This window comes from Sciurus carolinensis, chromosome 2 (assembly GCF_902686445.1).
Source record: "Sciurus carolinensis chromosome 2, mSciCar1.2, whole genome shotgun sequence".
Lineage (NCBI taxonomy): Eukaryota > Metazoa > Chordata > Mammalia > Rodentia > Sciuridae > Sciurus > Sciurus carolinensis.
The window spans coordinates 125860563-125888529 of record NC_062214.1 but is presented as its reverse complement, the minus strand read 5'-3'; the positions used below and the strand labels follow the sequence as shown (position 1 = coordinate 125888529).

The window sequence follows — 27967 nt, the reverse complement described above, 5'->3', positions numbered from 1 at the left end:
TTACAGATACTAAAGTATTGGAAAGTGTGACAGCAGCCTCAGAGTCATAGCTTTTGTGTTTCAGTTCCTACATAAGAGTTGTGGACAATGAGGACACCTCTTCCTGGTGATTTTGTTTCCTCCGTACTCTTTCTTCATAGCTCACAAAAACGCTACATGAAACTTTTGCATTATCATTAATTCCTTCCACTCTCCTCCCCGTCCATGGATTCCCCCTATTTTCAAGAAACAACTCAAAGATGATATCCCTACAATCTTCTCTCCTGTATCCTCAAATGATCCAGACCTAACTATTTTCATACACTGGCCAGCTTATTTCTGATGGCATTGGAAGTGTTCCTTTATTTATAAAGCTCACAAACGCTGTACACGACCTGTAATGCAATACTGGCTAATGAGCTCTCCCGGAGCAGTTGACGTGAAAGGATTTTACTTCCTCTTAATTACAAGGAGAAAGACCCAATTACAAAGAGAAATGTTTTAACCCATTTTGTCAGAGATCGCAGGGGGCTCGGTGCTGATATTTAAATTGAAGAGGAGAGAGAAGAGACTGAGGATGGAGAGGAACGCAGGAGGTGGGGGCGGAGCCTCGGTCAGCAAATAAAACCCCTCGCTAAAAGGGAAGCACATTCGCGTGTGGAGGAACCACTCTCCCGTAACCCCGAGCGATGGAGCAGTCTGTGCCGTGAGCACGGAGATCCGACCCAGGGAAAAAGGACGAGAAGACCAGCGAGAAAGAAGGGGACATCTGGGAAAAGCGGAAGCAGAAGACCAGAAGGGGAAAGAATCGCACAGCAGGTGGAAACCAGATCTAGAGCAAGCCGGTCAGGTCCACAGCTTTGTTTTTCTGGAAAAGAAGAAAGTACCTGAGGATTGCCTTTTTCGCCCCTTCAGTTAATGAAAACAACTGTTATCCTCATCGTAACGAAAAGACTAAGGGGGAGGTAAAGGCAATCTGTTTTATTAGGAGGAGAGCTGAAGGGAAATTCAGACGACTGTCTTTTTGAAGAGTCTGAAATAAGACACTGCCTGTCCGCAGAGCAGAACCATCCTGATTTCTGAAGATACACCCCTTTCAGGAGAATTCCAGCTGGAGTCGCTGGTACAGTTCTATTTTTACATGTAAATTTTTATGTCTCCTCTTTCCTCTCCTTTTTTCTTTATTTCTTAAAAAAAAAAAAAAAAAAAAAAAAAAAAAAAAAAAAAAAAAAACACCAACACGTTCCTTGTCGTAAGCAGGAGTGATAAGAAAGTGTCAATGCAAAATAGGAATTATTTCAGTTTTTCCTTTTATCTGCTTGTCTTTTATAGAGTGTAGGAGTGGTCCCTATTTCAGAAAAGGGCGTTTTAATTTAAAAGGCTCTCTCTCTTTATATATTCATATTTATATTTACACGCACAAGCATTTAAATAGAGAGCTTTCGGAGGTTCGAATCCTACAAAGAAAGATGGAAAAAGGAGCCAGGCACCGAAATAACACGGAAAAGAACCACCCAGGTGGGAGCGAGCTGGAGGCCAGTCCCGAGGCCGGTTCCGGAGGGGGCGGAGTAGCCCTGAAGAAAGAGATCGGATTGGTCAGTGCTTGTGGTATCATTGTAGGTGAGTCCAATTTTTTTTCCCCACCTACCGTTTTTTCCGCTCTCTAGGGTTCCTTCGGTGGGACGTTAACCCCTCTAAAGCATTGGTTTTGCTCCCTACCCTTTGAAAAGCATTGTGTTTTAACCTGCCTCCACTGGTCAAGTTTGAGAGGTATGGAAGTCATATTTGTCATACACCTCTTCCTCCAAACCAGGCTGAATAGATATGTTCATAGAATGGAGCAAATAAGGGTCGCAAACCTGGTTGATTGTGCCTTTCTACATTGCCTGGGAGCTTGTTAAAAATATAGTTGTCCTGGCTCTTCTCTTGGCAGTTCTGATTCAGACTGAGGGATATGGATTTTTTAACTTACTTTTATGCAAACACCCTCGGCAGGCTATGAACTGGCTTTTGAGGCATATTTAACAGATATTTTGTTGTTTTATGTTACATGAAACTAAGGAATGTATAATAAAAATAGCAACAACAACCATAAAAATACCTTGACTTTTTATAGCCTTTTCCATCCACTGTGTGAAGTAGATGTGACAGGGATGTTATTCCCTTTCCACAGATTAGGTAATTACGGAGGAAAAAGGGGACAGGTTGTGCTCTTCTTCAGTTTGCAGTTTTCTTAACATAGAAGACCCTATAAGTTCTCAAAGGGAATCAGGAGTAACTAGAATGTAAAGTGCAGGAGGAACCGATGGGTAAAATGTGTCTTGGCTTGGAGGTTTTGAACCTGAGGAGTTGGGTAACCCTCAGTGCCAGTTTAGACCATGCTGATATCTCTCCCAAAGGCCCTCTGTAGGACAGGAGTCCCAATTACAACTCTAGACAACACAGCCTCCTCTTTCCAGAGAAACCCTGGGGATGGGTGTCAAGCAATGGCATATTCCTGCCCTCACTTCAGAGAGTGAATTTTCTCTGCTATCTTTGGTAGATGGCTTCACTTCTTCCCACAAGAAGGGTGCAGAATGGTCAGACCCAGTGTGTGGATGTGTGGTCTCTCTCCAGAATACCTTTGTGAAGGTTTACAATGTCTTGTGGCCCATAAGCTAGTTTCTCAACACTGTGTTTTATGTGTAGCTCAGAGACACTTTGGCACCAGAGCAATAGTGACACTGGAGAACATCCTTGAAGTCAAATAAAATCAGTACAGTATTCAGATAATCCTCTTCACCTCTACACCCAGACTTCAGTGATCATGTCCTTCTCAAAATGGAATCCACTTTATCTAATTCTCTAACTGAGAGGTTTTCCAGGCATCTACAGTTATATAAAAAATGCAATATTAAAAAAAAAACAGTCATGATCTGAATCTCTCATTACTTTTTCTTATTACATTTTCTTTGCCTCTCCTTTACTTTATCTCAATTGCTTTGTAAAATGAGATCAACCAGGTACTCAATAGGTATAGTACATGCCAACTTATTATCTATAAATAGCCAAGAGCCTGTTGCCTCTTTCATCAATTTGACTGAATGGATTAAGCATTTTCCTCCCTTTGGGAAGGCTCTGATTCACACAGAGTACACATGCACACACACACACAAGCAAACCTCCTTTTTCCTGCCTCAGTCTTGCTTACCCATCCCTCTGTATGCAAGTATTCATAGTTAGAGGGAAGTTGCCTGTATCCTGAGGTCTTTATCTCTTTAAATTTTTTTCTAAGACTATGAAGAAACGGGTGTTCTGGTACAAGTACAGTTTCAGTTGGGTGACTTTGGCCTCATGGATAGTACTTCAATGTGAATAGTCCCAAAGCTCCCCATGGTGACATTACAGTAACAAAAGCAACAATACTGGTATTCTGTGGTGAAAAGAGATTCCAAATACAGTATGTGGTTTCAGAGAAATCAGGACATTTTTTCAAAGTATGAGAATCCTTGTAGAGGTAACTGGCATTATTCTACCTCAGTTCAAACTGGGATAGAAAAAAATGTTCCCTTTAGTATGATGTAAGGGCAGAATCCTTTCTGCATCCTCTCCTGCTTGCTGTGAATTGCAGATGTGCCGAGGTGCTGCCCTGTCCTCTTCTAGAGGGGTTTCCAAGTGGATGATAGTGATTCCAGTGTTTTAAAACCAAATGCAAAAAGAGAACTGGCATTTTCCATGCAGAATTCAGTGATCTGTTGTTCAATGTCAAAACTATGGAAGAAAGTGAATTAAAAGGCAAAAGGAGACAGAAAATTTCTGAAGTGAATCAGATGATATGATATAGGAAAGCAGCATTGACCCAAATCTGTCTCATATCCAACTGACTTAGAAGGATAAGTTAAACTATATACTTAATATAAGCTCATAAAATTTTATTCACAATTATCAGTGATGATTGAAAGTAGAAATCACATAATATCGTGTTATGCAAATATAAAATAAGTTAATAGGAGACTCTTGTCCTAGAGTTACTTATCTGACTGAGAAGATAGGATTCATATTTATTAAAAGAAACACTGAGAATTAATGGCATGGCTTAGTTTTGTGTAAGAGCTAGGCGAAGGCAAAGTTAGATCAATGACAGAAGCACAGTAGTGATTCTCCCCAGCCAGCAGATTAAGAGGTCTCCTTTTATTTTTTTGGTACTAGACTTAACCCAGGGGCAATTTACCACTGAGCTACATCCCCAGTCCTTTTTATTTATTTATTTATTTATTTTTTGAGACAGTGTGTAGCTATATTGCTTAATACTTCACTAAGTTGCTGAGGCTGGTCTCAAACTTGTGATCCTCCTGCCTCAGCCTCCCAGATGACTGGGATTACGGGTGTGTGCTACCATGCCTGGTTAAGAAGCCTCTTGAAAGTACGTGAAGAAAAAAATGGAGTAGTGAAGATACTGGAGTTCTGGGAATTAATTCTGGGATACTTTATAAGCAAAAGGGCAATGACTAAACTGTTATTTCCTTGAGCACAAATTATTGTCTTGGGGTCTGGAGGTGTAATAATTGATAGAGCACTTATTTAGAACCCAGTACTGGGTTCAATCCTTAGTTCTGGAAAACAACAAAAGATAAACCCACATGTCTTGGCTAGGGAGGTATCTCAATGGTAGAACAGTAGAACATGTGCTTAGGATATGTGAGGCTCTAGATTCAATCCTCAGCACCAGAAGAAAAAAAAGAAAGAAAGAGAAAAAAAAGTAAGGAAAGAATGAAAACGAAAAAAGAAAAATAATGTCTTATACTTCTCTGAATTTTTATTGCTTAGCAGAACAATTACTGAAATGATTTTTTAATTTAATTGGCTCTTGGGCAAAAATCTGAAGACATTAATAAGAAGAATTGTTTATCTGATGTGCTGCAGGGACATTTTAAGCTTGGAATAATTTCATCAACCTGAACAGTTTTGTTGGTATGTTTTCATCTGTGTGTATGTGATTTTTGGAAATTGAGCCCACCCTCTGGAACCTGCTAGGCAAGTGCTGTACCACTGAACTCTACCCCAAGTCCTTGTTGATTTTTTTTTTTTTTTTTTTTTTTTTGGTGCTGGGGATCGAACCCAGGGCATTGTGCTTACAAGGCAAGCACTCTACCAACTGAGCTATCTCCCCAGCCCCCTTGTTGATGTTTTAACATCACCCTTATCCTAACTTAACCAGTCTATTGTTCGCCAGGTATTTGACTAAGAAAACTTCTTGGTGGCCAATGACCTTAGATTTCATCATGAAAGCAGAGTCCCCTCAAAATCTTTGTTTTTGTGGTACTGGGAATTGAACCCAGGGCCTTAGCACATAGTAGGCAAGGGCTCTACCACTGAGCTACACCCCCTAGCCCTTTTTTATTTTATTTTGAAACAGGGTCTCATTAAATAGCCCAGGCTGGCCTCAAACTTGCAGGCATGTGCTGCCATATCAAGTCCCCCCAAAATCTAAAGAGATTGTGAAGAACAGCAAAATTCACTTATTGATAATATGTTTAATAACGACAACTATTAATACATATTACATGGCAGGCACTCATCCAATTATTTAAGGTACACAATTTGTCCTTCACAATAAACCCTATGTGGTATCTTATCTCTTCCTACGGGTAAGGAAATAGAGGCTCAGAGGAATAAGCAACTTGTGGAAGGTCACACAACTAAAAAGTCTTGGAGCTAGAATTCAAACTCAGAGCTTATCTGAATCTTGAACCAAGATCTTTCATTATTCTCTATTATTTCTATTATTCTCCATTATTTCTATTTTTATGTCCTAAAGGGATGTTTTCCTGTAGAAACTAGGCAGGAGTCCTTATTCATTTTTGTAGATGAAGCAATTAATGTGTTCCCATTGTAGGGAGCTGGGCAGTCTGGGTGGAGGAAGGCAGTGTTCCCGATGTAGTCACAGGAAGACTTGGGGAAAACCTGTGCTATGTCCCCATTAACTCCCTCCACTGCACACCTTCCAGTCATGTTAGACATGCCTACAGAGTTCCTGACTGTCTGGATAAGCTGTATATTAGTCATGTATTTAGATACATACACTGAAATTAGATCTGAAGACAAACAAGCAATCTGTAGAGTCTAAAAGAAAATGTTCATAATTTGTGAGACCTTTTTGGTTTTAGTATACTGTATGCTCATGAGGGAACTTGGTACATTTGCTGTAGGGTTATAATAGATGCAGGTCTAGGTACTAGACTGTGGTCTTCCAACTAACACAATTATTTTTTTAAAAAATAGTATTTATCCAGCTTTTACTAAATGCCAGTTCCTGTTCTATAAGCTCTTTACATATCTTATCTTATTTAATATTGACAACAATCCTATGGAAATTGATGTTATTGTTAGCTTATTGTTATCGTAAATAGGGGACAGCTGGGTCACAGAGCTGATAGGTAATTTGCTGAGGTTCACATAGTTGATAACGGAATGGTCTGACTCCAGAGCCAAAACGCTTCCCCATCCCCCATTACTACTTTGTAACCACAGGAGGAAGGCTGGCATATATCACATGGTGGTGGAATGGGTAATGGGGGAAGACGGTTCAAGATTGGAATCTGGAAGGACCATAAATGTCTAATACTGAAAAACTTGGAAAAAATGTTTTTGAAAAAGAATTATCTTTCAACAGAAAAGTATGGCTATAGGCATAAATGTACTCAAATGGTGTTGAGCTGATGGAAAAATTATAGGTCCAAAAGATTTCAGATCCATGTGGTCTATACCACTTTAGAATATTTTACATTTTAACCTCTAAAATAATGTATTAGTTTCTAGTACCCAAAATATTTGTTAAAAGCCAACCAGAGAGAATAGGTAAATTAGTTCTTAAGTTTGTACTTCCATTAGAAAGAATGAAAGAGGGGCTGGGGAGATAGCTCAGTTGGTAGAGTGCTTGGGGAGATAGCTCAGTTGGTAGAGTGCTTGCCTCGCAAGCACAAGGCCCTGGGTTCAATCCCCAGCACCGCAAAAAAAAAAAAAAAAAAGGTCGATAGATATAGGTGTATTAGGATTTGTTCCATTCATGATGAAAATATGATTAAAACTCTCATCATTCTCAAAGAAAACTCTGGGAAAGAAGCCAGCTCAGAGACAGTTCAAAACAAACATGTCTTAGTGAGTAAGGAGTCTGTATCTAGCAGTGTAATAAGAAGTAGCTCTCACTTACTGAGCACTTACTGTAACCAGGTACATGGTACCTGATGAGTACTTTAGAAATAGTTTCAGGCAGTTGAGTAGTATTATAGAAATGCAAGGTTCATGTCAGTGAGGCCGAGGCAGGAGGACCATAAATTCGAGGCCAGCCTAGGCAATTTAGTGAGACCCTGTCTCAAAAAAACAAAAAGGGCAAAAAGGGCTGGAGAGGCTGGGAGTGGTGGCACACGCCTATAATCCCAGCGACTCCAGAGGCTGAGGAGGATTGAGAATTCAAAGCCAGCCGCAGCAAAAGTGAGGCACTAAGCAACTCAGTGAGAGGGGGATGTGACTCAGTGGTTGAGTGCCCCTGAGTTCAATTCCCAGTACAAAAAAAAAGGACTGGGGATGTAGCTCAGTGTTAAAGCACCTGTGACCTGTGGGTTCAACCCCAACTACCATAAAAAAATTTTTTTTTAAAAAGAAAATTTTTTGAAAGAGAAAAATGCAAGGTTCAAATAGATAAGGGACTGGGTAATGGGCAGAGCTGAATTCTCACCTAAGACATTGAACTCTGAAGCCATTGGACTTAACTGAAATGTTCTACAACATGGAGCGCAAGGTGGTTGAGACCAGGGATCCTGTTGCATACACTTCCCACCTCTGGGTACCAGAGAGCTCGAGACCAATTTTGTTGAAACTGCTACTATCAGGGCTATGTTATGTTCCCTCAAAGGGCAGAGTTAGACAGAATGAATGACCAACAGGAGACACTTAAGAGTTCCAGAAAGAAAAGAGGAAGCCAGCAGGTAAAAAGTTGTGTTCAAAAGAAAGAACCAAGTGTAGCCCATTTTATTTGGAAAAATAACAATAAAAACATGCTATACACAAATCCAGTGACCTTTTCAAAGAGACGAGTATCAAATATACAACTTTTCTGAATTAAATCAGTTTATTGAAATGGGGTAGAGGTTTGGGACTTCTCAAAGTTGCCAGGCTGCCAAGGTTTTCTGCCTTCCTCTGAGGGCTAATCCAGCTGCCTACAATCTTAAGTATCTCAGGAATCTCTGTTGTTGCTCTCATTATTTTCTTGTTGTTATTGTGGGGCAAGGGGAGGATCTAGAAAAGCAGCCAGGAGCAAGTTATTTCAGGAGTAGATTCCCATCTACAGAATGCAAGAACCATGCCTACTATGGGGATGCATACCTGTAATTCCAGCTGCTTGGGAAACTGAGGCAAGAGGATCACAAGTTTGAAGCCAGCCTGAGCAATTTAGTGATCTCTTGTCTAGCATACATAAATGCCCTGAATTTAATCCCTGGTACATTGCAAAAGGAAAGGAAGTAAGGAAGAAAAGAAGGAAGGAAGAAAACAAGAACCATTCAGGAACTCAGGGGGCTAGAAACTGTTCTGTTTGTGTGTGTGTGTGTGTGTGTGTGTGTGTGTGTGTGTGTGTTTTGTTTTTGGTATTTGGGGTCAAACTCAGGGCCTGGACATGCTGACAGGCACTCTACCACTAAGCTATATCCCCAGCTCTCTCTTCTGATTTTTAACTCCCCATTGCGCATACAGAGCAAGAAGTACCATTCCTTGTTCCCATCCCAGAACTTGCCTAGAGAGAACCATCCCACCTCAGTTCCTTTTCTGTGGAGTTCTGGAAATGGCAAACTGCAGGCTGCCACTTAAGACAAAGGTGGGGGCTGCTAGTCATAGGATTGGCGATTATTCCGTATTTTAGTAAACACTCATAGAGCACATTATACCCCAGGCTTTGTGCTGAGCAGTGGTGAATTTTATTTCTAAGAAGCAGAATAATCCCTCTAGTCTATTTTAAGCTGTTTTATTTATAGAATGATTGAAGTTTGGGCCCAAGAGTTTTATTGATCACATCTCATCCCTCATCCTTTGTCACAGTCACAAGTTTTCCCATTGGTTTGCTCCCTGCTTTAAATATCCTCAGCATCAGCAGTGACATCACTCCTGGGGAGAGAGTTTCACAGTATGCCTGAAGATGTCCTGGGCAATCTCACACTGAGCTGCACATTGTGAAGGCAGATTGCATGGAATATCATTGCTGCAGAATTATCAGTGTACTTTCCTCACCTATATCTTAAAGGTGTCTACTTGCACATCTGTGTAATGCATACTTTAGTGGCTTCTTATAGAGTATAATTCTGTGCAAGCTGGTTAGCAAGCAGCTGAAATAGGCAGGTCAGGCTGCCTTAAGGAGGCATTTGGGACCTGGTGCTGGAGGCAGAAAGCTTAAGATGAATTTTTCCATGATTTGTAACAGTGTCTTATAGAGAGGGAGGACCCATCAGTGATACATCAGAGGAAGACCAGCTTTGCAGATAATCTTTGCAAACTGCTTCCCCATGTACAGGCTTCCTAACCTTGAACAAGTTAATTATCAATTTACTTAGTTGTTAAGTTTCTCATGGAGTATTAAAACAAAACCCCACTCTATGGTATATGTTTAGTAAATATTAGTTTCTTTCCTTGAGCTCATCCTCCACCACCCCCACTTTCCTTCCTACTCCCAACTCACACACTCACTAATTCTGGTTCAGAAATTTTGGTTGCACCAATTGGATCGTGGGAAGAACTGACCATTTCAGCCCAAGTCTGATCTACTTAGCAACCAGCCAATTGCCTTTCCATTTTCTCTGTTGATTTGAATTTATGCACTCATTAGCAGCTTTCCCCTGCAACCAGTGGGCTTTTTCATCCCTAATACCTTGTCAAACGTGGCATAGCACTTGGGTAACTTCTATTTTACCTGGTGTTGTCAGCTGTATGTGTGCATACATATGTCTGCACACAATTCCTTGAGAGCAGGAACTGAGTCTTATTCAATTTCACATTTCCACAAACTTAGTGAGTGTAGCACATGTAAGTGCTTAGAAAATATATTTTTTTTATTTATCTTTCAATTTTTTACAGACTGCATTTTGATTCATTATACACAAATGGGGTACATCATTTCATTTCTATGGTTGTACATGATGTAGATTCATACCATTCATGTAATCATACATGTACATAAGGTAATGATCTCTGTTTCATTCCACCATTTGAAAATATTTATTGAATAATAGAAGTCAGTTAAAAATGAATCAACTGTCTGTAATCCCAGTGGCTCTGGAAGCTGAAATAGGGGGATCACAAGTTCAAAGGCAGCCTCAGCAATTTAGCAAGGCCCTGTTGCAAACAAACAAACAAAAAAGCCGGAGATGTGGCTCAGTGGTAAAAGTCCCCTGGGTCCAATCCCCAGTGCTAATTAAAAATGAGTTATTCCCATGAACAATACATTTCGTGCTTAGTTTTAAAAAAAAATTATCCACACCCAAAGCTGAAAGGGACTTGTGAGATTATCCAGATGATGACATTGAAGCTTGAAGTTACAGCAGTCTTTCTCTGCCTCGGCATTAGTACATTTGGGCCAGATGGGTTGTTGTACGAGGCTGATCTGTTTGTTGTAGGATGTTTAGCAGCACCCCTGGCCTTGACACACTAGGTACCAGTAGCATCCTCACTCCAGTGTGAAAACTAAAAGTATTTCCAGTCTGTCAGCTGAAGGTGAGCAAATTGTCCCTGGTTGAAAAGCCACTTAGGAAGGCAAAGTAGCCTGATTCTCCAATCAGGCAGAGAAATGCTGGAGGCAAAATTTAAGTCCTTGCAGGGCATATTTGAAACTGAGTACTTTTTGCCCCTCAGGCCACAATGCCTGTGTTTCATTGGCTGGTGGGTGGTAGTTAGCTCCATCTATTTCATTAAGAGACCGTGTGTGAACAAGTGCTTCCCAATTACCTTCCAAAGCAAGCATGTACTGAGTGGGTGCTCAATAAATACTTTTTGAAATGCAATTACCTGCGGCCCGCCCACCTGTGGCATCTAAAAATTATACCTAGACAAGTAGACAAATGACTCAGAAAATGCTTCATGGTCCTGGCTGTACAGTGCTGTTTCAGAGCCAAGCCTCCTAAGCAAGCCTGTTGGATTCTTCTAGGGTTGGTCTCTGTCCCTACTGCTACAGATCCTAGTATGTCCTTATCATTGTTAGCATTTCATAGACTATAAAGTGCCTCACATAGATGTGATCCCCCTTGAACCCCACAACAACCCTGTGAGGCTAGGAAGAACAAGAACAATTACTCCCCTTCTGTACATGAAGGAAGTGGTTCGGGTCACAGGGCTTTTGAGTGGCAAAGTGAGATCTCAGTAGCTTCTCCAAATCTGAGTTTATTACCCTTTCCAGTAAGGAATCCAGAATAGCAGAGTCCTGCATGCTGTCCACATCTCCAATCTGTAGGACATTCAGTTCTGAAGGGAATGTGTTGGAGTCGTGACCTGTCCCTACCCCTGTGGTAGCTGTTTGTACGATCCTGATGGGAAAGTGTGTGCAGGGAAAGAGGCACATGAGGCTGCAGGCCTGGGGTGAGGGTCAAAGCCTCTCCAGCGTGCCAAACCCTGCTTCCACACTGTTCCCTCAGTCCTGAAAGGCTCTGAGAGTGTCCCAGCCATTTATGGAAAAAGCACAAAACAGATTCACTTCAGCTTTCTCTGGACATCATGAAAATGACCAGAATTTCCAAGCCCCACCAGGAAGCTGTGGTTAGTCTTCAAGACTAACATGAATAAGTAAGGAAAGCCAAAATCTTTTGGATCTGAGAGTCTGTTGGGCATTAGAAATCTATAATTCCATGCCCTAGGAAATACTTTGATGGTTACAGATTCTAGTGTGGACAGGCTTGGATATGAGTAATGCCTTAATGGGAATCACATGGGTATTGGCATACAGGTGGGGAAGTTAGTGATTATTCATGGTAAATGTGGATTTTCTCAATTCCGGCAATTTTTCTAGTGAAGACTTGCCTGCAGATACAACTTGCCCTTTTGGCCCTTTTTAATACAATGGTTTGCTTAACTTTCCTTTGACAGAACAAGCCAAGCTGGGCCTCATTGTCCAGGCATCCCAGAATCCATTTTTCACTAAAGAAGATCTGTGTGATAAGATGATTACTTTGTTAATTGGGGTGGATGGAAGCAGGAGTAAAACCCTGACCTCGATTACCTAGGCATTACCAGACAGGTGTTTGTTACGTACTTAAATGGCCTTATAGACAATGTGTCTAGAGTAAAACAACAGAGAAAAAAATCCCCACAGCAGTCGATTTTCCTCCTTAATCTCATCAAAAAAGGTTCCCACCGGGCGCAGTGGTGCACGCCTGTAATCCTAGTGACTTGGGAGGCTGAGGCAGGAAATCGCAAGTTCAAAGCCAGTCTTAGCAATTTAGCAAGGCTCTAAAAAACTTGACCCTGTCTCAAAATGAAAAATAAAAAGGGCTGGGGATGTAGCACAGTAGTTAAGTGCCCCTGGGTTTAATACCCGGTACCAAAAAGAAAAGCTCTCTGTTCTCCTTTATCAAAGCCACTCCAGGAAAGTCTCATTTGGACAGTGTCCAAGTTTGGAAGCCCTCCAGTAGAAGTGCCTGTCATGCAGTTTCTAGAGGAGAGGCAGCATGAAGTCTGGAAGAACCCTGGCAGGAGTCCAAGGACTTGGTCTCTCATCCAGGCCTTGCTACTTAAGCAATGTGTGACTGATCAAGTCTCCTCCTGAGCCTCAGTTTCCACAAAGGTAACTGCCCAACTAAGAAAGTAGTTATCAGACTCAAGTAAGGTAGTGGATATGAATGTTTTGTAAATCCAATGAAATAGAAAGTACTGAAATAGAAGGAAGGAATGGGATATCTGTTCCAGTTCTTTTGGGGGGAGGAGGAGGATACTGGGGATTGAACCCAGGGGTGTTCTACCATGGAGCTACTTTCCCAGTCTTTTTTTTTTTTTTTTTTTTTTTTTTTGAGATAAGATCTTGCTAAGCTGCTGAGGCTGGCCTCAAACTTGTGATCCTCCTTCCTCATCCTTCTGACTACCTGGGATTACAAGTGTGCACCACTGTGCCCAGTTCTATTCTTTAATAAGTGCTGTGTATGAACCATTCCCATTGCCTGTGTGGAATGGGGCATCAAGCTACCCCAGTGTATGTGGAAAGGTCTTGTATTTTCAGTGAAATGCTTCAGACTGTAGCAGAAGATTTAGGTTCCAGTATAGCTACTACTACCTTACTCTGTAATTTAGGTAAGTAACTACCTCTCTGAATCTCAGTTACTTCATCCACAAAATGTGAATAATAATACCTCTCCTTCATTTTCTGTATTTGGAAAATGGTAATATTATAGTTGCTCTGCTTTCTTCCCTATGAATTGGAGTTAATAGTAACAGCCTGTCTACTTTACTCAGCCGTGAAATAAGTGGGTTGATTTACTTGTGTGCCTATACTCAATACTCAATATTGTTACAGGATTTGGAAGTTCCAAAGACAGATGTAGTAAATGATGTCAGATATTATTTATTCAGTAAACATTTATGGAGTGTCTGTCTACTAGGGGACACTTCACAGATGAGGGAAAGCAATACAGTTCCTGCTAATGGAGCTTACAGTCCAGTGGGAGAGGTAAATATTAATCAAATAATTACAGCAAAAATTGTAGGGCTGGGAATATAGCTCAGTTGTTAAAGTGTGTGCCTTTTAAGCCCAAGGCCCTGGGTTCTAATCCCCAGCACTGCAAAAAAAAAAAAAAAAAAAAAAAAAAGAAAGAAAGATTATATCTCATAGATATCACTTTTGTGTATATAATGTAAAATCTGCCAGCTCCAGAGCATTGCTCTGCTGTGAGCAACAATCTTCCCCTGCACAAGTTCCAGAAACAGCTAAGGTGGAGGAAATGTTCTCAGATTATGTTTTTTTAGGTAACGTCTTCCTAGAATCAGAGAAACATTCCTTCCTGCTCCTGAGCACTCAGTTTAGGCTAGCAGAGCTCTTCTTTGTAATTTTAGTTTTGCTAAAATTAAGATGGGGAGCTCTTTTTATAAAATTACTTTGGTCCCAATGCCAATCTACTAAGACCTCTCCAATCATGGCAGCTCCTTAGAAAGTGTCATGGAGCCTCCAAGAACAAGAGGAAGTAGGAAGTAGGCCAGACCTCTCCAGTGGCTTCTAGCCTTGCATATCCTATCTTCCAGTGGTTCCTGTGACCTAAAAAGAGGGAGAGAGCACACACACTCTGGAAATCTCACAGCAACAACAGAGAAGTAATCACTGAATCTGATTAACTGATCCCTATTGCCATGTTTGTTTTCCAAGAACCCTTAGTAGAATATTGACTCTTCATTCCTAAGAAGGTCAGATCTTTCAAATAACACCCGCCCTCATGTTCCCCCTCAGGACAGCCATTCTGGGCTCTAAGAAACAGCTTAGCTATTCACCCCTCCTTTTTCAGAATCTTAAAGACCAAAGTCAAACCTTGTTTTTCTCCTGATATTGATTGTTTTTCTAACCCCTTGAACTGGTTTTATAACCCTAGGTGTATTGCTTGCTTCTTGGCTGACTTTGAAATGCTCTATAGATAACTCTTTTGATAACTTCCTGGTAGGCAAGGAATTTACTATTCTTTTAGGAACTCTGTCTCTAGTTCTTTCATTTCCCAACACTGGGTGTCTTCCAGAGAACAGCTGCACATTTAGTTTTGGCAGGTGAGGAGTCACTGAATGGGATGAACATGTCCTGAGTTCTGGGACACTAAATCATCACATCATGCAGAGCACATATGGGGACTGGTTGAGGAGAGAAGAGGATGGAAAGATGTCCTCTCATTCCTATCACTGGACTTTACATAAACATACAAGAAAAAAATCTTTTAAGAATTGTGCCACATGTGCACATATGAATATGTAACAATGAATCCCACCATTGGGTATAACTTTAATGCACCAATAAAAAAGTATGTGAGACAAAAAAAGAACCTGTGGGCTGGGCACCATGGGTACACACCTGTAATTCCAGTAACTTGGGAAGCTTAGGCAGGAAGGTCGCACATTTGAGGCCAGCCTCCGCAACTTGGCACAGCCCTAAGCAACTTAACAAGACCCTGTTTCAAAATAAAACGTGAAAGGGGCTGGGTAAAATGCCCCTGAGTTTAATTCCCAGTACCAAAAAAACAAACAAACAAACAAACAAACAAACAAACAAAAGAAAAAAATAGCTTGTGTCACTCCTCTATTTGCTCTTTGCCTGATATTTGTATCACAAATTTGATGATGAGGGATTGTTTCTTCTTTTAGTTCCTTCTACAAGTAGCTCTGTTCTCTTGGGATAGACTTAGCGCCAAAAGAAGGTACACATGTTTAAGACAAGAAATGTGCTCCCTTTTCATCTTTTTCCAGCTGCAGCCCCATGCTCTCTGATTGTATATCTTGGGCTCTCTGATTGTATATCTCGGTCTCTCTGGTTGTCACTGTTTTTAAGCCCTCTGGACCTGTTCCCTGTTCTTACTATTCATCTCTTATGACAATTTTTTTTAGTTTGGAAATGGACAGCATATTCTGCATCTCAGAGGAATAAAACATTATTGTTTTTAGAATGTGAATATTCTCTTCCCCTTTAAGCGCGATGACTGGATGCCTGAACTGGATTAAAATCGTGTTTGGGGGATGGGAAAGTAATTATGTGGTAGAGCACTTGCCTAGCATGCATGAGACCCTGGGTTCAATCCCCCCACTGCAACAAGTCAGTAAGTAAAGAAAGAAAGAAATTGAATTTTGGTTTACAAGTGAAAGTTTTAGGATTGAATTGAGAGTGAGTTATGGTTAAGATCAGAAAGTCAGATTTTGAAAGTCAAGAATAGGACTTTTTTTTTTTGGTTTTGTTTGTTTTTGGTACCAGGGATTGAACTCAGGATCCCTTAGCCAAGGAGCCATGTCCCCAGCCCTTTTTATTTTTTATTTTGAGATAGGGTCTCACTAAGTTGCTTAGGGTCCTGCTACCTTTCTGAGGCTGGCTTTGAACTTGTGATCCTCCTGCCTCAGCTTCCTGAACCCCTTAAATTAGAGGTGTGCACCACAGCACCTGGCTAAACATAGGACTTTTTATACTCTCCAGCTCTCTGGTTCCAAACCACAAAAGAGAGATGTTGAGAATTTAAGATATCTTCAAAACAATGTTAAGTCCACCTGCCTCATGATACTTCAGCTCTGCTTTTCCACCTGAATCCATTTAGTCTTGCTTCTCTTAGGCAGCTGGACAGGGCATGGAGTTTTCAAAGCACTGTCCAATGGACCCTGATTAGCAATTTTAATCATTTTAATCATAAGATTGGACAACGGGAAACTTAGGAAGAAGCATGTCAGGCACTGCCCCACACTCCTCCTCCTCCCCTGCTCAACATAGCCCAGCAGTCCCTATTCTGTACTTGCTGCTGGCTTCATCTCTCAGAGAAAGCCAGCCCAGTGCATATAGAAGAAGTGGATTAGTGGAAAGAGCACTGGATTAAGCATCAGGAGACTGATTTCAAGATCCAATTTTACCCATCAGTAACTATGGAATTTGGAGGAAGCCACTTAACCCCACTGTGGTTAAGTAAAATAGGAAAAAAAAAAAAAAAAAAAAAAAATCTACCCTTCCTCCTTTTCCCAGATTCTGAAAGGTTCTCATGAGGAATACATGAAACAATGGAGAGGAATGACCTTTGGAAGAATGTAGTGCTGAGGCTTTGCATATTGTACTCCTACAAACCACTTCCAGACTACTGGGAATGTTTTTATAGGGTTATTTCATGTTCTTCACTAAGGGTGGGGCTGTTGTGTCTGGGGTAGAAGCCAAACTTCCAGGAGTGCTGTCCATACTTACAGGTTTTGAAAACTTCCAGTCATGGGGTGTCCAAAAGATTTTGCCCTTTGGCTCATTTTTTAACCTTTATAGTTGGCAGACGGTCTCTGAGAGCAGCCCACTTTTCCAGTCCTGACATTATCTGCCAATCGGAGACCCTTGCCACCTTGGGTGGACCAGGTATAGCCCTAGTTACAGTATCCAGAGATTCAGTATTTGCTCAATCATTTACTACTATGTGGATTTAGCCAACTCATTTGGTTTCTGTAAGACTCAGTTTCCTTCTCTGTAAAATGTAATAAATGTTATCTTGACTCCATAGTGTTGTTCAGAGGATTAAATGAAGCATGTAAAGTACTTGACTAAGTTCCTAACCAATATGTGTTGGTTCTCTGCTCAGAGGTATCCCTACTCTAGGGAGAATTATTCCTAGACACACTTCCTGAAGATCATTTACACATCTCAGAGGCATTTTAGAGTCAGATCAGAGATGTGACCACCATGCAAATGCCAATCCTGCCATGTCCTGACCTCACTGTCTCACTTCCTTATCCTTGGTGCCTTCTATAGGGAACATCATCGGCTCTGGAATCTTTGTCTCACCAAAGGGTGTGCTGGAGAATGCAGGCTCTGTGGGCTTTGCACTCATTGTCTGGATTGTGACAGGCATCATCACAGCGGTGGGAGCTCTCTGCTATGCTGAGCTGGGGGTCACCATCCCCAAATCTGGAGGTGACTACTCCTATGTCAAGGACATCTTTGGAGGACTGGCAGGGTAAGCACATCTGTGAATGCCTAAGTGATCTAGAAGAAAAGGAGAAAGATGGTTCCTAAAGAGGTCAGATTGGGTTTTCTAGTCTCAGTGTGCAGCCTCAGTGTGGGGCTGCAATTTTGCCTCCATATCATGGTCGTTAGTGTAGCCTTGTGTCCCTTTAACACTCCTAAGAGCCATGGAGGAACCAGGTTGTAATTTTAATCTCTTCATTGATCTTGGTGGGCAAGATTCTATGAGCCAAAGCAAACAAAGCTATGTGACAACACTGACCATAGACTGCCAGGGAAAGCAGTCACAAAAACATAGGCCTTTTAACAAATGAGAGTGACCGCCTAAGATCCAGCAAGTATGCCCTCTTTTCACATTACTGAGGATGATGCCCTCCCTCTAGAGTCAAGCCCTGATCTAGAATATCCTCAGGTTCTTCACGCCTGCCAAGGAGCTCAGCCCTCACCAATGGGTCAATGGGTATGAAAGCCACTTCCTGGCATCCCCCACTAGATACCTTCCCCAGCAGTTGCTAACATAGCCACACCCTTAGCATGTCCTGGCTGTCAGAATCCTGGGTTTGCAAATTTAATTTTTCCACTACTGGATGCTGGGGGCCAGAGTAGCAAAGAAGAGATGATGAAAGGAGAAGGGAGAGAGAAAGATGCCAAGACCAGTGTTGGTGCTAGTTGAAACTTAACTCTTCATCGTTAAACAATTTTACTGCTATTACAGAGAGCTGGGTGTCTCATTTGGGGTTGGGGTGGAAGCTGAGCTCTTTAGCATCCCTGAAAATAACAAAAGGAAACACACCCCTTTAATCTACCTGTCTCTGCTCACAGCTGCCCACCAACTTGCCCAGGCTCTCTTCTGATGACTGAATTCCTGCCATGCCCGTTGGCGGGCTATCCTCTTCCTCCTTCAGGTTCCTGAGGCTGTGGATTGCTGTGCTGGTGATCTACCCCACCAACCAGGCTGTCATCGCCCTCACCTTCTCCAACTACGTGTTACAGCCACTCTTCTCCACCTGCTTACCCCCAGAGTCTGGCCTTCGTCTCCTAGCCGCCATCTGCTTATGTGAGTATTGCTTTGGGGTCAGCCTCTTTCAGTCTCCCCCACAGCCTGCATGTCTCTGATTCTCCTTCCTGACCTCCTGGTTTTTTGTTTTTGTACTTTTCTCTCCATTTTTGGCAAGTATACTTTGGAACTATGTATTCTACATATAATTATCTGGTGTTTTAAAAATAAGAAGAAACTTATTGGAGTCACAATCATTTTCACTGACAGGGTTCTTAACATGAAGCACTTTCACTCATATTATCTGATTTGAGCCTCATAACGAAACCATGAGGTAAGCTGGGCCAGTATTAGAGTCTTCCTAGAACAGATAAGGAAACAGAGAGCCAAGCAAGTAGCTTACCCCAGAAGGGGGCCCTGAGTGGAGTTCAGGTCTTCTTTTTTTTTTTTTTTTTTTTGTGGTGCTGGGGATTGAACCCAGGGCCTTGTGCTTGCGAGGCAGGCACTCTTACCAACTGAGCTATCTCCCCAGTCCCTGAACTATTCCCTCTCCAGCACAGCACACCATGCCAGTTTCTTCCAGCTACCGATATGAAGACTGTTTTGGCCTCATAGCAATAGGTCCAGTTCACTTCTACCTCAACTGGCCAACTCATACTTTGTAAACTCTCTTGGAGGAGACTTTGTCCCTGGTCTCTGCCTTGGATGAGTTTTTAAGATTTATTTTGATACCAAGGATTGAACCCAGGAATGCTCAACCACTAAGCCACATCCCCAGCCCTTTTGTATTTTTTATTTTGAGACAAGGTCTTGTTAAGTTGACCAGGTTCTCCTCAAACTTGTCATCCTGTGTCAGCCTCCCAAGTTGCTGGGATTACAGGCATGTGGCACCATATCTGGCTAATTTTTATTCATTTATTTATTTAGGTACTGGGGATTAAACCCAGGGGTGCTTTATCACTGAGCTATATCCCAGGCCCTTTTTATTTTTTGAGACAGGGTCTTAGTAAGTTGCTGAGGTTGACCTTGAACTTGTAATCCTCCTGCGCCAGCCTCCCCAGTTGTTAAGGTTTCAGGATATGTACCACCGAGCCTCACTTGGATGAACTTTATAAATGGGGGAAATCATATAGACAGTACTAGTAGATGATTTAGTCAGTTTCAGTAAAAATTTAAGGGAAGGGAAAGATCCCTGTGAGCTGGAATAGGTAAAAAAACTTAACAGAGAAGTTCTACAGAGCCATATTTCTAGGAAGTCTCAATGCTGATCTCTGTGATTACCTTGGCCTGGAGTATTCTATATCCTTAATCAAACACTAACTTCTCAAGCAACTACTTGGACATATTTCAGAGGTCACACTTCTGTAGTCGGCTTGGTTCCTGCCTTCCCATACCTTCCAACACTCACATACTTAGCTGAGGGTAGGGATGATCCTGGCCATTCCTTTCCCAGGTCAAGCACTTTCTTTCCATCATGCTGGCAGGATGGGGGAGGGAAGACCATTAATTCACCCCAATACTTCTTACAGGCAAGTATCTGGGACCTTGGCAAGTTTGCTTTCTTTGTCAGTAGAGGTCAACCCTGGGATAGATCCCAACACCTAAAAAAGTTCTAATGAGGGGCTGGTGATGTAGCTAAGTGGTAGAGAGCTTGCCTAGCATACACAAGGCCCGGGAATCAATTCCTAGCTATAAACACAAACACACACAAAGTTCTAATGTGGAGTTGAGACCCTTGTTTGGAACTTTAATCCTTGTGCTTGGTCAGTCCTGCTTGCAGACCTGGAGGCAGAGGGTTGCATGCCCCAGAACCAGGCTGAGCCCCTGAGCCTGCATCTCCACTCCACACAATCTAACTGGGTGACTTAACTGTTTGGTATAGTTACTCAACCCACCCCCACTGTCAGATGTGGATTGTAAATTGTAACCCTATATCTCAGGAGGGTGTGAGAGAATAAATGGGATGCCCTCAGCACAGCAGTGGGCACTTAGTGCCCCAGTCATGTCAGTCACTGAGGGTGGGCTGGGTGTCAGGTTGCAAGGCCACTAACTACATCCTTGGTTCCTAGCTGGATCCACAGCTGGGGGAAGGGGAGGATGGAAGGCGTGGGAATGCAGGAAAAGTTGCTGTTTCTGCCATCAGACAAGCTAACAGGGAGGAAGGGGAAGCACATGAGTGCTGGTCACTGCTGTTTCAGGGTCTTATGCACACAGACAGCTTCCTTTTTCCTGCTGATGCTGCTGAAGTGCCTCAGACAGGAGGCTACCCTTGCCCTCTTACTAGAAATCAAGAACCCGTGAGGTTGCAGATGTAGCTTAGTGGCAGTTCTGGATTCAATCCCCAATACCAAAGGAAAGATCCTTGAGACCTGGTGTGGTGTTACACGCTAGTAATGCCAGCCAATGGGGACGCTGAGATAGGAGGATCTCAAGTTAGAGGCCAGCCTCAGCAATTTAGCAAAACCCTAAACAACTTAGCAAGACTCTGTCAAAAATTTTTTTTAAATAAAAAGGTCTGGAGATATAGGTCAGTGGTAAAGCTTGCCTGGGTTCAATCCCCAGTACTACCAAAAAAAAAAAAAAAAAAAAAAAAGAACCCTCCAGGAAGTTGGTCAAGGGTTTGACTACTTGCACAAAGATTACCTGGAGTAGTGTAGCCTTGGGCTTCCCCTCAGGCTGGGCCCAATTATCCTAAGTTGGGTGTAGTGGTACACACCTGTTATCCCAGCACCTCTGGAGCCTGAGGCAGGAGGATCACAAGTTTCAGGGCATCCTGGACAATTTAGCAATACCCAATTTGAAAACTAACTAAATAAATAAGGCTGAGTGTGTGGCTTAGTGATAGCAACCCTGGGTTAAAATGCCAGTACTGAGGGCTGGGTTTGTGGCTCAGTGGTAGAGCTCTTGCCAAGCAGGTGTGAGGCACTGGGTTTGATCCTCAGCACTACATAAAAAATACAAATAAAAAAAAGTAAGGTTCTAAAAACAGGTATGATTTAAAAAAAAAAAAAAAAAAATCCCAGTACTGAAAAGAAAAAAGAGTGTTCCTGCTTGTATCCAACTCTAGAAAGACATGGCACATGTCTTCTTGCAGCCCACCCCTCATCTAGACACCGCTAGCTAGCACCAAGCCAGGAAGAAGCTTACAAACTGGCTGAAAACAAAAATGAGGAAATCCTTCTCTTTCTCTTTACCACCATTAGTAATTCAATAAAACCCATCTGGCCTGTCCTCTACCTCCTAAGTAGAACTGCAAGGAAATCACCTCCAACTTAAGAGTGGTTAATCTTGTCCTCCAGAGGGGAGTTTTTCAGTGTCCTTGAGATACAGGTGTTCAAGTATTTTTCTACCTTTGTAAGCAGATTTTTTTTTTTTCTGCACTGAGAATTGATCATCCCAGGACCTAATGTATGCTACGCCAAGTGCTCTACCTCTGAGTTACCTTGCCAGTCCCAAGAAAATCTTAAACTCAAGCCTGTTCCTCATATTTCCTTTAGGGGAAATGGAGAACAGCTCTGTTTCTCATACTCTGCGGTGTCCCTTTCCTGTGGCTATGAAGGCCATTGGAGGTCATACACGTCCACATATGTGGACACATACACATACACACAAACGCACACAATTTTTCCTTCTCTTTTTTAGGCCAGACAGTCCCAGCTGTTTTGAGTGCATGGACAGAGATTCTGTTTTCTGGTTTGTTAAATGCTGTTTTTTTTTAAATATTTTTAGTTGTAGATGGACACAATAACTTTATTTTATTTATTTGTGCTGAGAATCGAACCCAGTGCCTCACATGTGCTAGGCAAGCGCTCTACCACTGAGTCACAACTCCAGTCCCTGAATGCTTTTATTTTTAAACCTACTTCTCTATCTCTTAAACTATCCAGTGAAAAAGAAACCAGGCTGTCAGAAAGGCTTGGTGGATGCTATCTTTCACTAACATCTTTTATTCTAGCACCCCTTCGACTTACCCACTCCCACCATCTTCCAGCCCACCCTGTCTTCTTAGTGGTACCAGGTAAGCTAACTGAATAAAATATGTACAGTATATATTTATTTTTTTTCCCCTTTTTTGCAGTGCTAGGTATTGAACCCAGGGCTTTGCACTTGCTAGGCAAATGCTGTACCACTAAGCTACGTCTCTGGCCCTAGGTTACAGCCTTCTTTGGAAATCAAATCTGGAGAAGCTCAACCTAGCTATACTCTTGGCAGAGAGCTTGGGTATGATGAGAACATATTTACAAAGAAAATTCTGCTTTCTGCTGTCTCATTTTGGCATTGCTGATGATGGGCTTCATCCACTGAGCAATGAGAGATTTGGGCCACCCTGTGTGGAGAGGTCACTGGTGTATTGCAGGGTCTTAGAGGACAGGGAACAGAGCCCAGCAGGGAAAGCGGGTGAGGCAAAGCCCCAGGATTGGGCTTTGCTGTGGGAGGCAGGAGATGAGGTCAAGAATAGTTCTGTGTTGGGGCCGTTTTTGGAAGTGATTGGATGAGAAATGAAGTTGTGATGAGGCAGATGGTGGGGGTGGAGAGGCGGAAAGAACCTGCTGTAACTGGCTTGCCTGCCTGGAGCCTGGTAGGGAGAGTGGGGGGTTGTTGGGGAGGAAGACAGAGAAGGAGCTGCAGATCTGGATCTCGCTTATGCAACTGCAGCGCCACTTTGAGTTATTCTATTATTTAGGTCAAAGCTGATTATTCACTGCTGAGTCATCATAATATCCCTGGCCACCAGGCAGCAAAAAAGGAAAGTATTTTTACATTTTAATTAAATGAAGAGCCTTTCTCCCTTCTCTAGAGCAAGCATATTATAGCAGAAGAAGGGAGTTAGGAAAGGGGACTAGGAGATATTAGGACTTGATTTCCAGTGCATTTTGTGATTTCCTTGATGTTTCTCTTTTCTTTCTTCTTTTTAAAAATTATCTCATAAGTAAATGATTATATTCTCTATGTAAAAGATTCAAGTCGGACATAAAAGAGTCATCAGTGAAAGACACCCTTATCTTCACCTGGATCCCTCCCCTGTCCAGTGGCCTTAGTAATGTTATCATGGGGACATCCAGTTGGGGTCCAGGTCCTTGGTGTCCCAAAGAAAGACTCGAGCAAGACACACAGAAATAACAAGCAAAGTACAGATTTATTGAAGGAGAAGATGGAAGTAAACCAAAATGTAACCGAAAGCTCTGTCCTTGTCCTCGACACCAATCCAATAACGAAGACAAGGTCTTGAGAAAAAGAAAATGTTTTATTGCTTTGCTAGCAAAGGAGAAACACAGGGGACTCCTGTCCCAGAGCCTATGCTTCTGCCCATCAGCAGGAACAGGGTTTTTTTAAAGAGATGAATCAGAGAAAATTAAATTAGGGAGGAGAGATCAGGAAGAAGATCAGGGAGGAGAAAGTTGAGAAAAAGAAAAAAACATGTAAGTTTCAAAACCACAAGGGATATAGTCAAAGCATCAAATGAACCCCTGCTACAATAAGGTAGAGGGGTGGGTTGAGCAAGAGAGAGAGGTTCAAGGCCCTGGTGTCGGGAATTTAGTGTCTTATGTGCTGAATTTTGAGGCATTCTCTTCCCTATATAGACTGGACCAAATTGAAGACCTTACCATTTGTTCCCATTGACTATCTTATATTACCTGATTAGAACAGTGTCCAATTTTCCCCTATTGGTTATTTTAGAAAACCTAATTAAAATGCTGTCCACTTTACCCTCCTTGGTATTTTGGAATACCAAACCTGTAGGCCAGACGGGTGGCACACGCAATTGTAATCCCAGTGACTCTAGAGGCTGAGGCAGGAAGATCGAAAGTTCAAAGCCGGGCTGGGGAGATAGCTCAGCTGGTAGAGTGCTTGCCTTGCAAGCACAAGACCCTGAGTTCGATCCCCAGTACCGCAAAAAAGTTCAAAACCAACCTCAGCAACTTGGCAAGTCTAAGCAACTTAGTGAGACCCTGTTTCTAAAATATAAGAAGGACTGGGGAGATGGCTCAGTGCTTAAGCACCCCTGGGTTAAAATTCCCCCAAAACTGAACCTTTGGCTGGAGTTATCATGGGTAATAGGTGGTAATGGAACTTAGGAATCATAAACAGGGACATGATGATTCATCTCCCTATCTTGTCCACCAGTGGCATTTTTCTTTTTTTTTTTATTTATTTTTTTATTGTTTAGTTGCAAATGGACACAATACTTTTGTTTATTTATTTATTTTTTATGGTGCTGAGGATCAAACCCAGTGCCTCGCACATGCTAGGCAAGCACTTTACCACTGGGCCACAACCCCAGCGCCCAGTGGCATTTTTCTTATACCCTGTTTCTGCCATCTTGCAGTCCCTGAACTCCTACCTGGCAGTAATAGTGAATAGGTATCTTTACAGTTCTAAATAAAATGCATCTATTGAGGTATGTGTCTGGGTATGTAGATATACATATTGACAGGTTATTTCTCCAGCATGCCCTTTTATTATGTAGCCACATCATTTGTCTATTACTGGGTTTCTAGTGTCAAAGGACAAAATTCTTTCTTTCTTTTTGGTACTGGGGTTTGAACTCAGGAGTGCTTTACTACTAAGCCTCATCCCCAGCCTTTTTTTTTTTTTTTTTTTTGTGTGTGTGTGTGTGTGTGTGTGTGTGTTCCTGGGGATTGAACCCAGGGCCTTGTGCTTGCAAGCACTCTACCAACTAAGTTACAACCCTGCACCCACAGTCCTTTTCGAATTTTGAGGCAGGGCCTTGCTAAGTTGCTTAGGGCCTCATTAAGTAGCTGAGGCTGGCCTTGAACTTGCAATCCTCCTGCCTCAACCTCCCAAGTCACTGAGATTACAGGTGTAGACCAAAGTGCTGGCAATAGACAAAATTCTTAATTGGGTTTTCTCACCTTCCCCCAACCCCATGACCTTGTGCATGCAGGCAAGTGATCTACCACCGAACCCCTAGCCCTTAACTATTTTTCATTGTATAATTGGGCAACCCTTCATTCCATAAAAGAGAATAAGTATTCCAATGGTCCAAGCTAAGGAAATTGATTTTATAGACAGAGAAGGGCTTGAAGAAAGCAGAAACAAAATCCAAAAACCAATCAGTCATTTCAAAGTTACTCTCTTATAAGGTGGGGACAGGGAAACAGAATAACAAGAAAATAACCACCTAATTAGCATCAGCTTATTTCAAGTTTGTGTAAGGATTAAAGCAAAGAGAACTTCATTATCATATCGATTGAATCTGACATGTTCGGAAAATTTTACTGTTATCTCTCTAATCCTGATTCTCAGCAGGTCAAATAAACAGTCTAATTTCAGTTTGGTGGCATGGAACTTTAGCATAAGTGACTTTATTTTGACTTTTACCCTGGTCTGTTAGAGCTCAGTGTAGAAGCTGAGTCTGAAACAGTGGCTTGTAATTTTTCTTTTCCTTCCTTCCTTTCTCCCCTCCCTCCCTTTCTTTTCTTTTCTTTTTTTTTCCCCCCAGTACTGGGGATGGAACCCAGGCCCTTGCACATGCTAGGCATGCATGCTTTACCACTGAGCTCCTCCCCGGCCCCAGTCCTGTCCTGATCTGTGCATCTTACTTCCTAATCACAGGTTTTCCTTTGGGATCTGTCTTTCCCCCTTGGGACTTCCTGGCCCCCTCTCTCTCTTTCATTCACACCCCCTTTTTCTCCTTGCAAGTCTTGCCCTAAAGAAATTCCTTCTCCTTCCAGAAAAGAATAACCTGCATGCATTTCACAAGGAAAAAATGCTTATCATGTTTTCTATCTTTCTGCTGAGATTCCTAAGAGGTTACTTTTCTAGGGCTTCAGATTTCTACTTCTTCCTTGAGCTATTTGGAAAGGAAAGAACTTCCTTTATTTCTTCTAACCCTGAGTTGCTCTGCAATTCCTCTACAGAAGACTCAAGCTGCCTGGAGCAGGATGTTGTCAGTTGTTTTGTAAGTCTCCTGTAAATTAATCCCTTGACATGAGAGGGTTCAACGGTCTTTCCTAGTTTCTAATCTCTTATCTAATCTCTTAACCTCGGTTCATCATCCCTTGAGCCTTCATATTCTCTAGCCTCAGACTTCTCATCCCCAAACATTAAACATGTTCCCTCAGATACCTCGGTGCCACAGCCTTCTTGTCCTTCTCTAGTCTCCAGAGTTCTCTAGGTGTGTTTGATCAGTCTTATATATAGGAATTCCAACTAATACAGACTGGTCTAGATTTGATTCCCATTTATTTAAGACCCCTTCTTTCTCTAAATATCTTCTCACTAACCAGCATTTAAAAATCTAAATATATTGAAAATCTCTTGAGTTTTACTCAAGGGTTCACTTGACAAACATCTCATTTTTCAGTTTTATGATATATTAAAACTGAAATTATTCTGGAAGTGGATTTCCATGGAAAAAACAAACCAGGAAGTTCATCAGTTATCATATAGAACACATAATGAAGATAAGGCATGACTTGATACAGTCTTGGAAAAGATTAAAGTCTAGTGAAGACTTGTGTACCAACAAATTAGTGACAATACAAAAAAAAAAAAAAAAAAGAAACAAATAATAACAATAAAATGTGACTTTAAAAATGTACAACACAGAGAGAGCTTTGAAGTTGGGAGGGGAGTACTAGGGAAGGCTTCCAGATTGAACTAAATCTTGACAGGTGAGTAGGAATGCTTCGGATGAGCATAAAGTAGGGGACAGCCAGGAAGAGGAAGAGATCAAAAGAGAAAGTCTATTGGAGAAAAACAAGTAGCTTTATGTGGATGGAGCCTAAGAGAGTGATACGAAATGAGAGTGAACAGGTAGGAAGAAGCCAGATCTTGAAGGATTCTGTATACCATGCAAAACAAGAGCAGATTTTGCCAGATAAGTTGGCATACAAATGTACTCAGGAAGCTAAGGAGGGAAGATTGCAAGTTCAAGGCTGGCTTCAGGAATTTAGGGAGACCCTGTCTCAAATCAATAAAAAGGGCTGGAGATGTGGCTCAGTGGTAAAGTGCCTCTGGGGGTTCAATCCCCAGCGCTGGGGGGAAAAAAAAACACATGAAAAACAAAAGATCAAAAGAAAGCAGATTTTATCCAATGAATCACAAGAAATTTGAGCAGTGGAGTAATACATGATTAGGCTCAGATTTGGGTGAAAACTGAAGCCAAGGCTAAGTATTTGTGTAGGGCTGAAAAAAAATGCAGTAAAAAGTATGAAGAGGTTACAAAACTTTTTTGGGGGGAGGGATACTGGGAATTGATGTCACTCTACCACTGAGCTACATCCCCAGTCCCTTTTTTTAAAAATTTTTTGAGACAGGATCTCAATGCCCAGGGCCTCACTGAATTTCTCAGCCTCCTATTC

The 27967-nt window shown here is 41.9% G+C and overlaps 1 protein-coding gene across 1 annotated transcript in view; it reads left to right on the top strand.

The window, feature by feature from the left end:
- Positions 1-534: 534 nt before the first annotated feature.
- Positions 535-27967, top strand: part of Slc7a8 (solute carrier family 7 member 8) — a 57468-nt gene continuing 30035 nt past the window's right edge. Inside the window, exons 1-4 of the mRNA XM_047539778.1 lie at positions 535-1102; positions 1404-1599; positions 17429-17633; positions 18547-18698. Coding sequence (XP_047395734.1) covers positions 1449-1599; positions 17429-17633; positions 18547-18698 — 508 coding nt within the window. The 5' untranslated portion in view covers positions 535-1102; positions 1404-1448. The remainder of the gene's footprint in view (positions 1103-1403; positions 1600-17428; positions 17634-18546; positions 18699-27967) is intronic.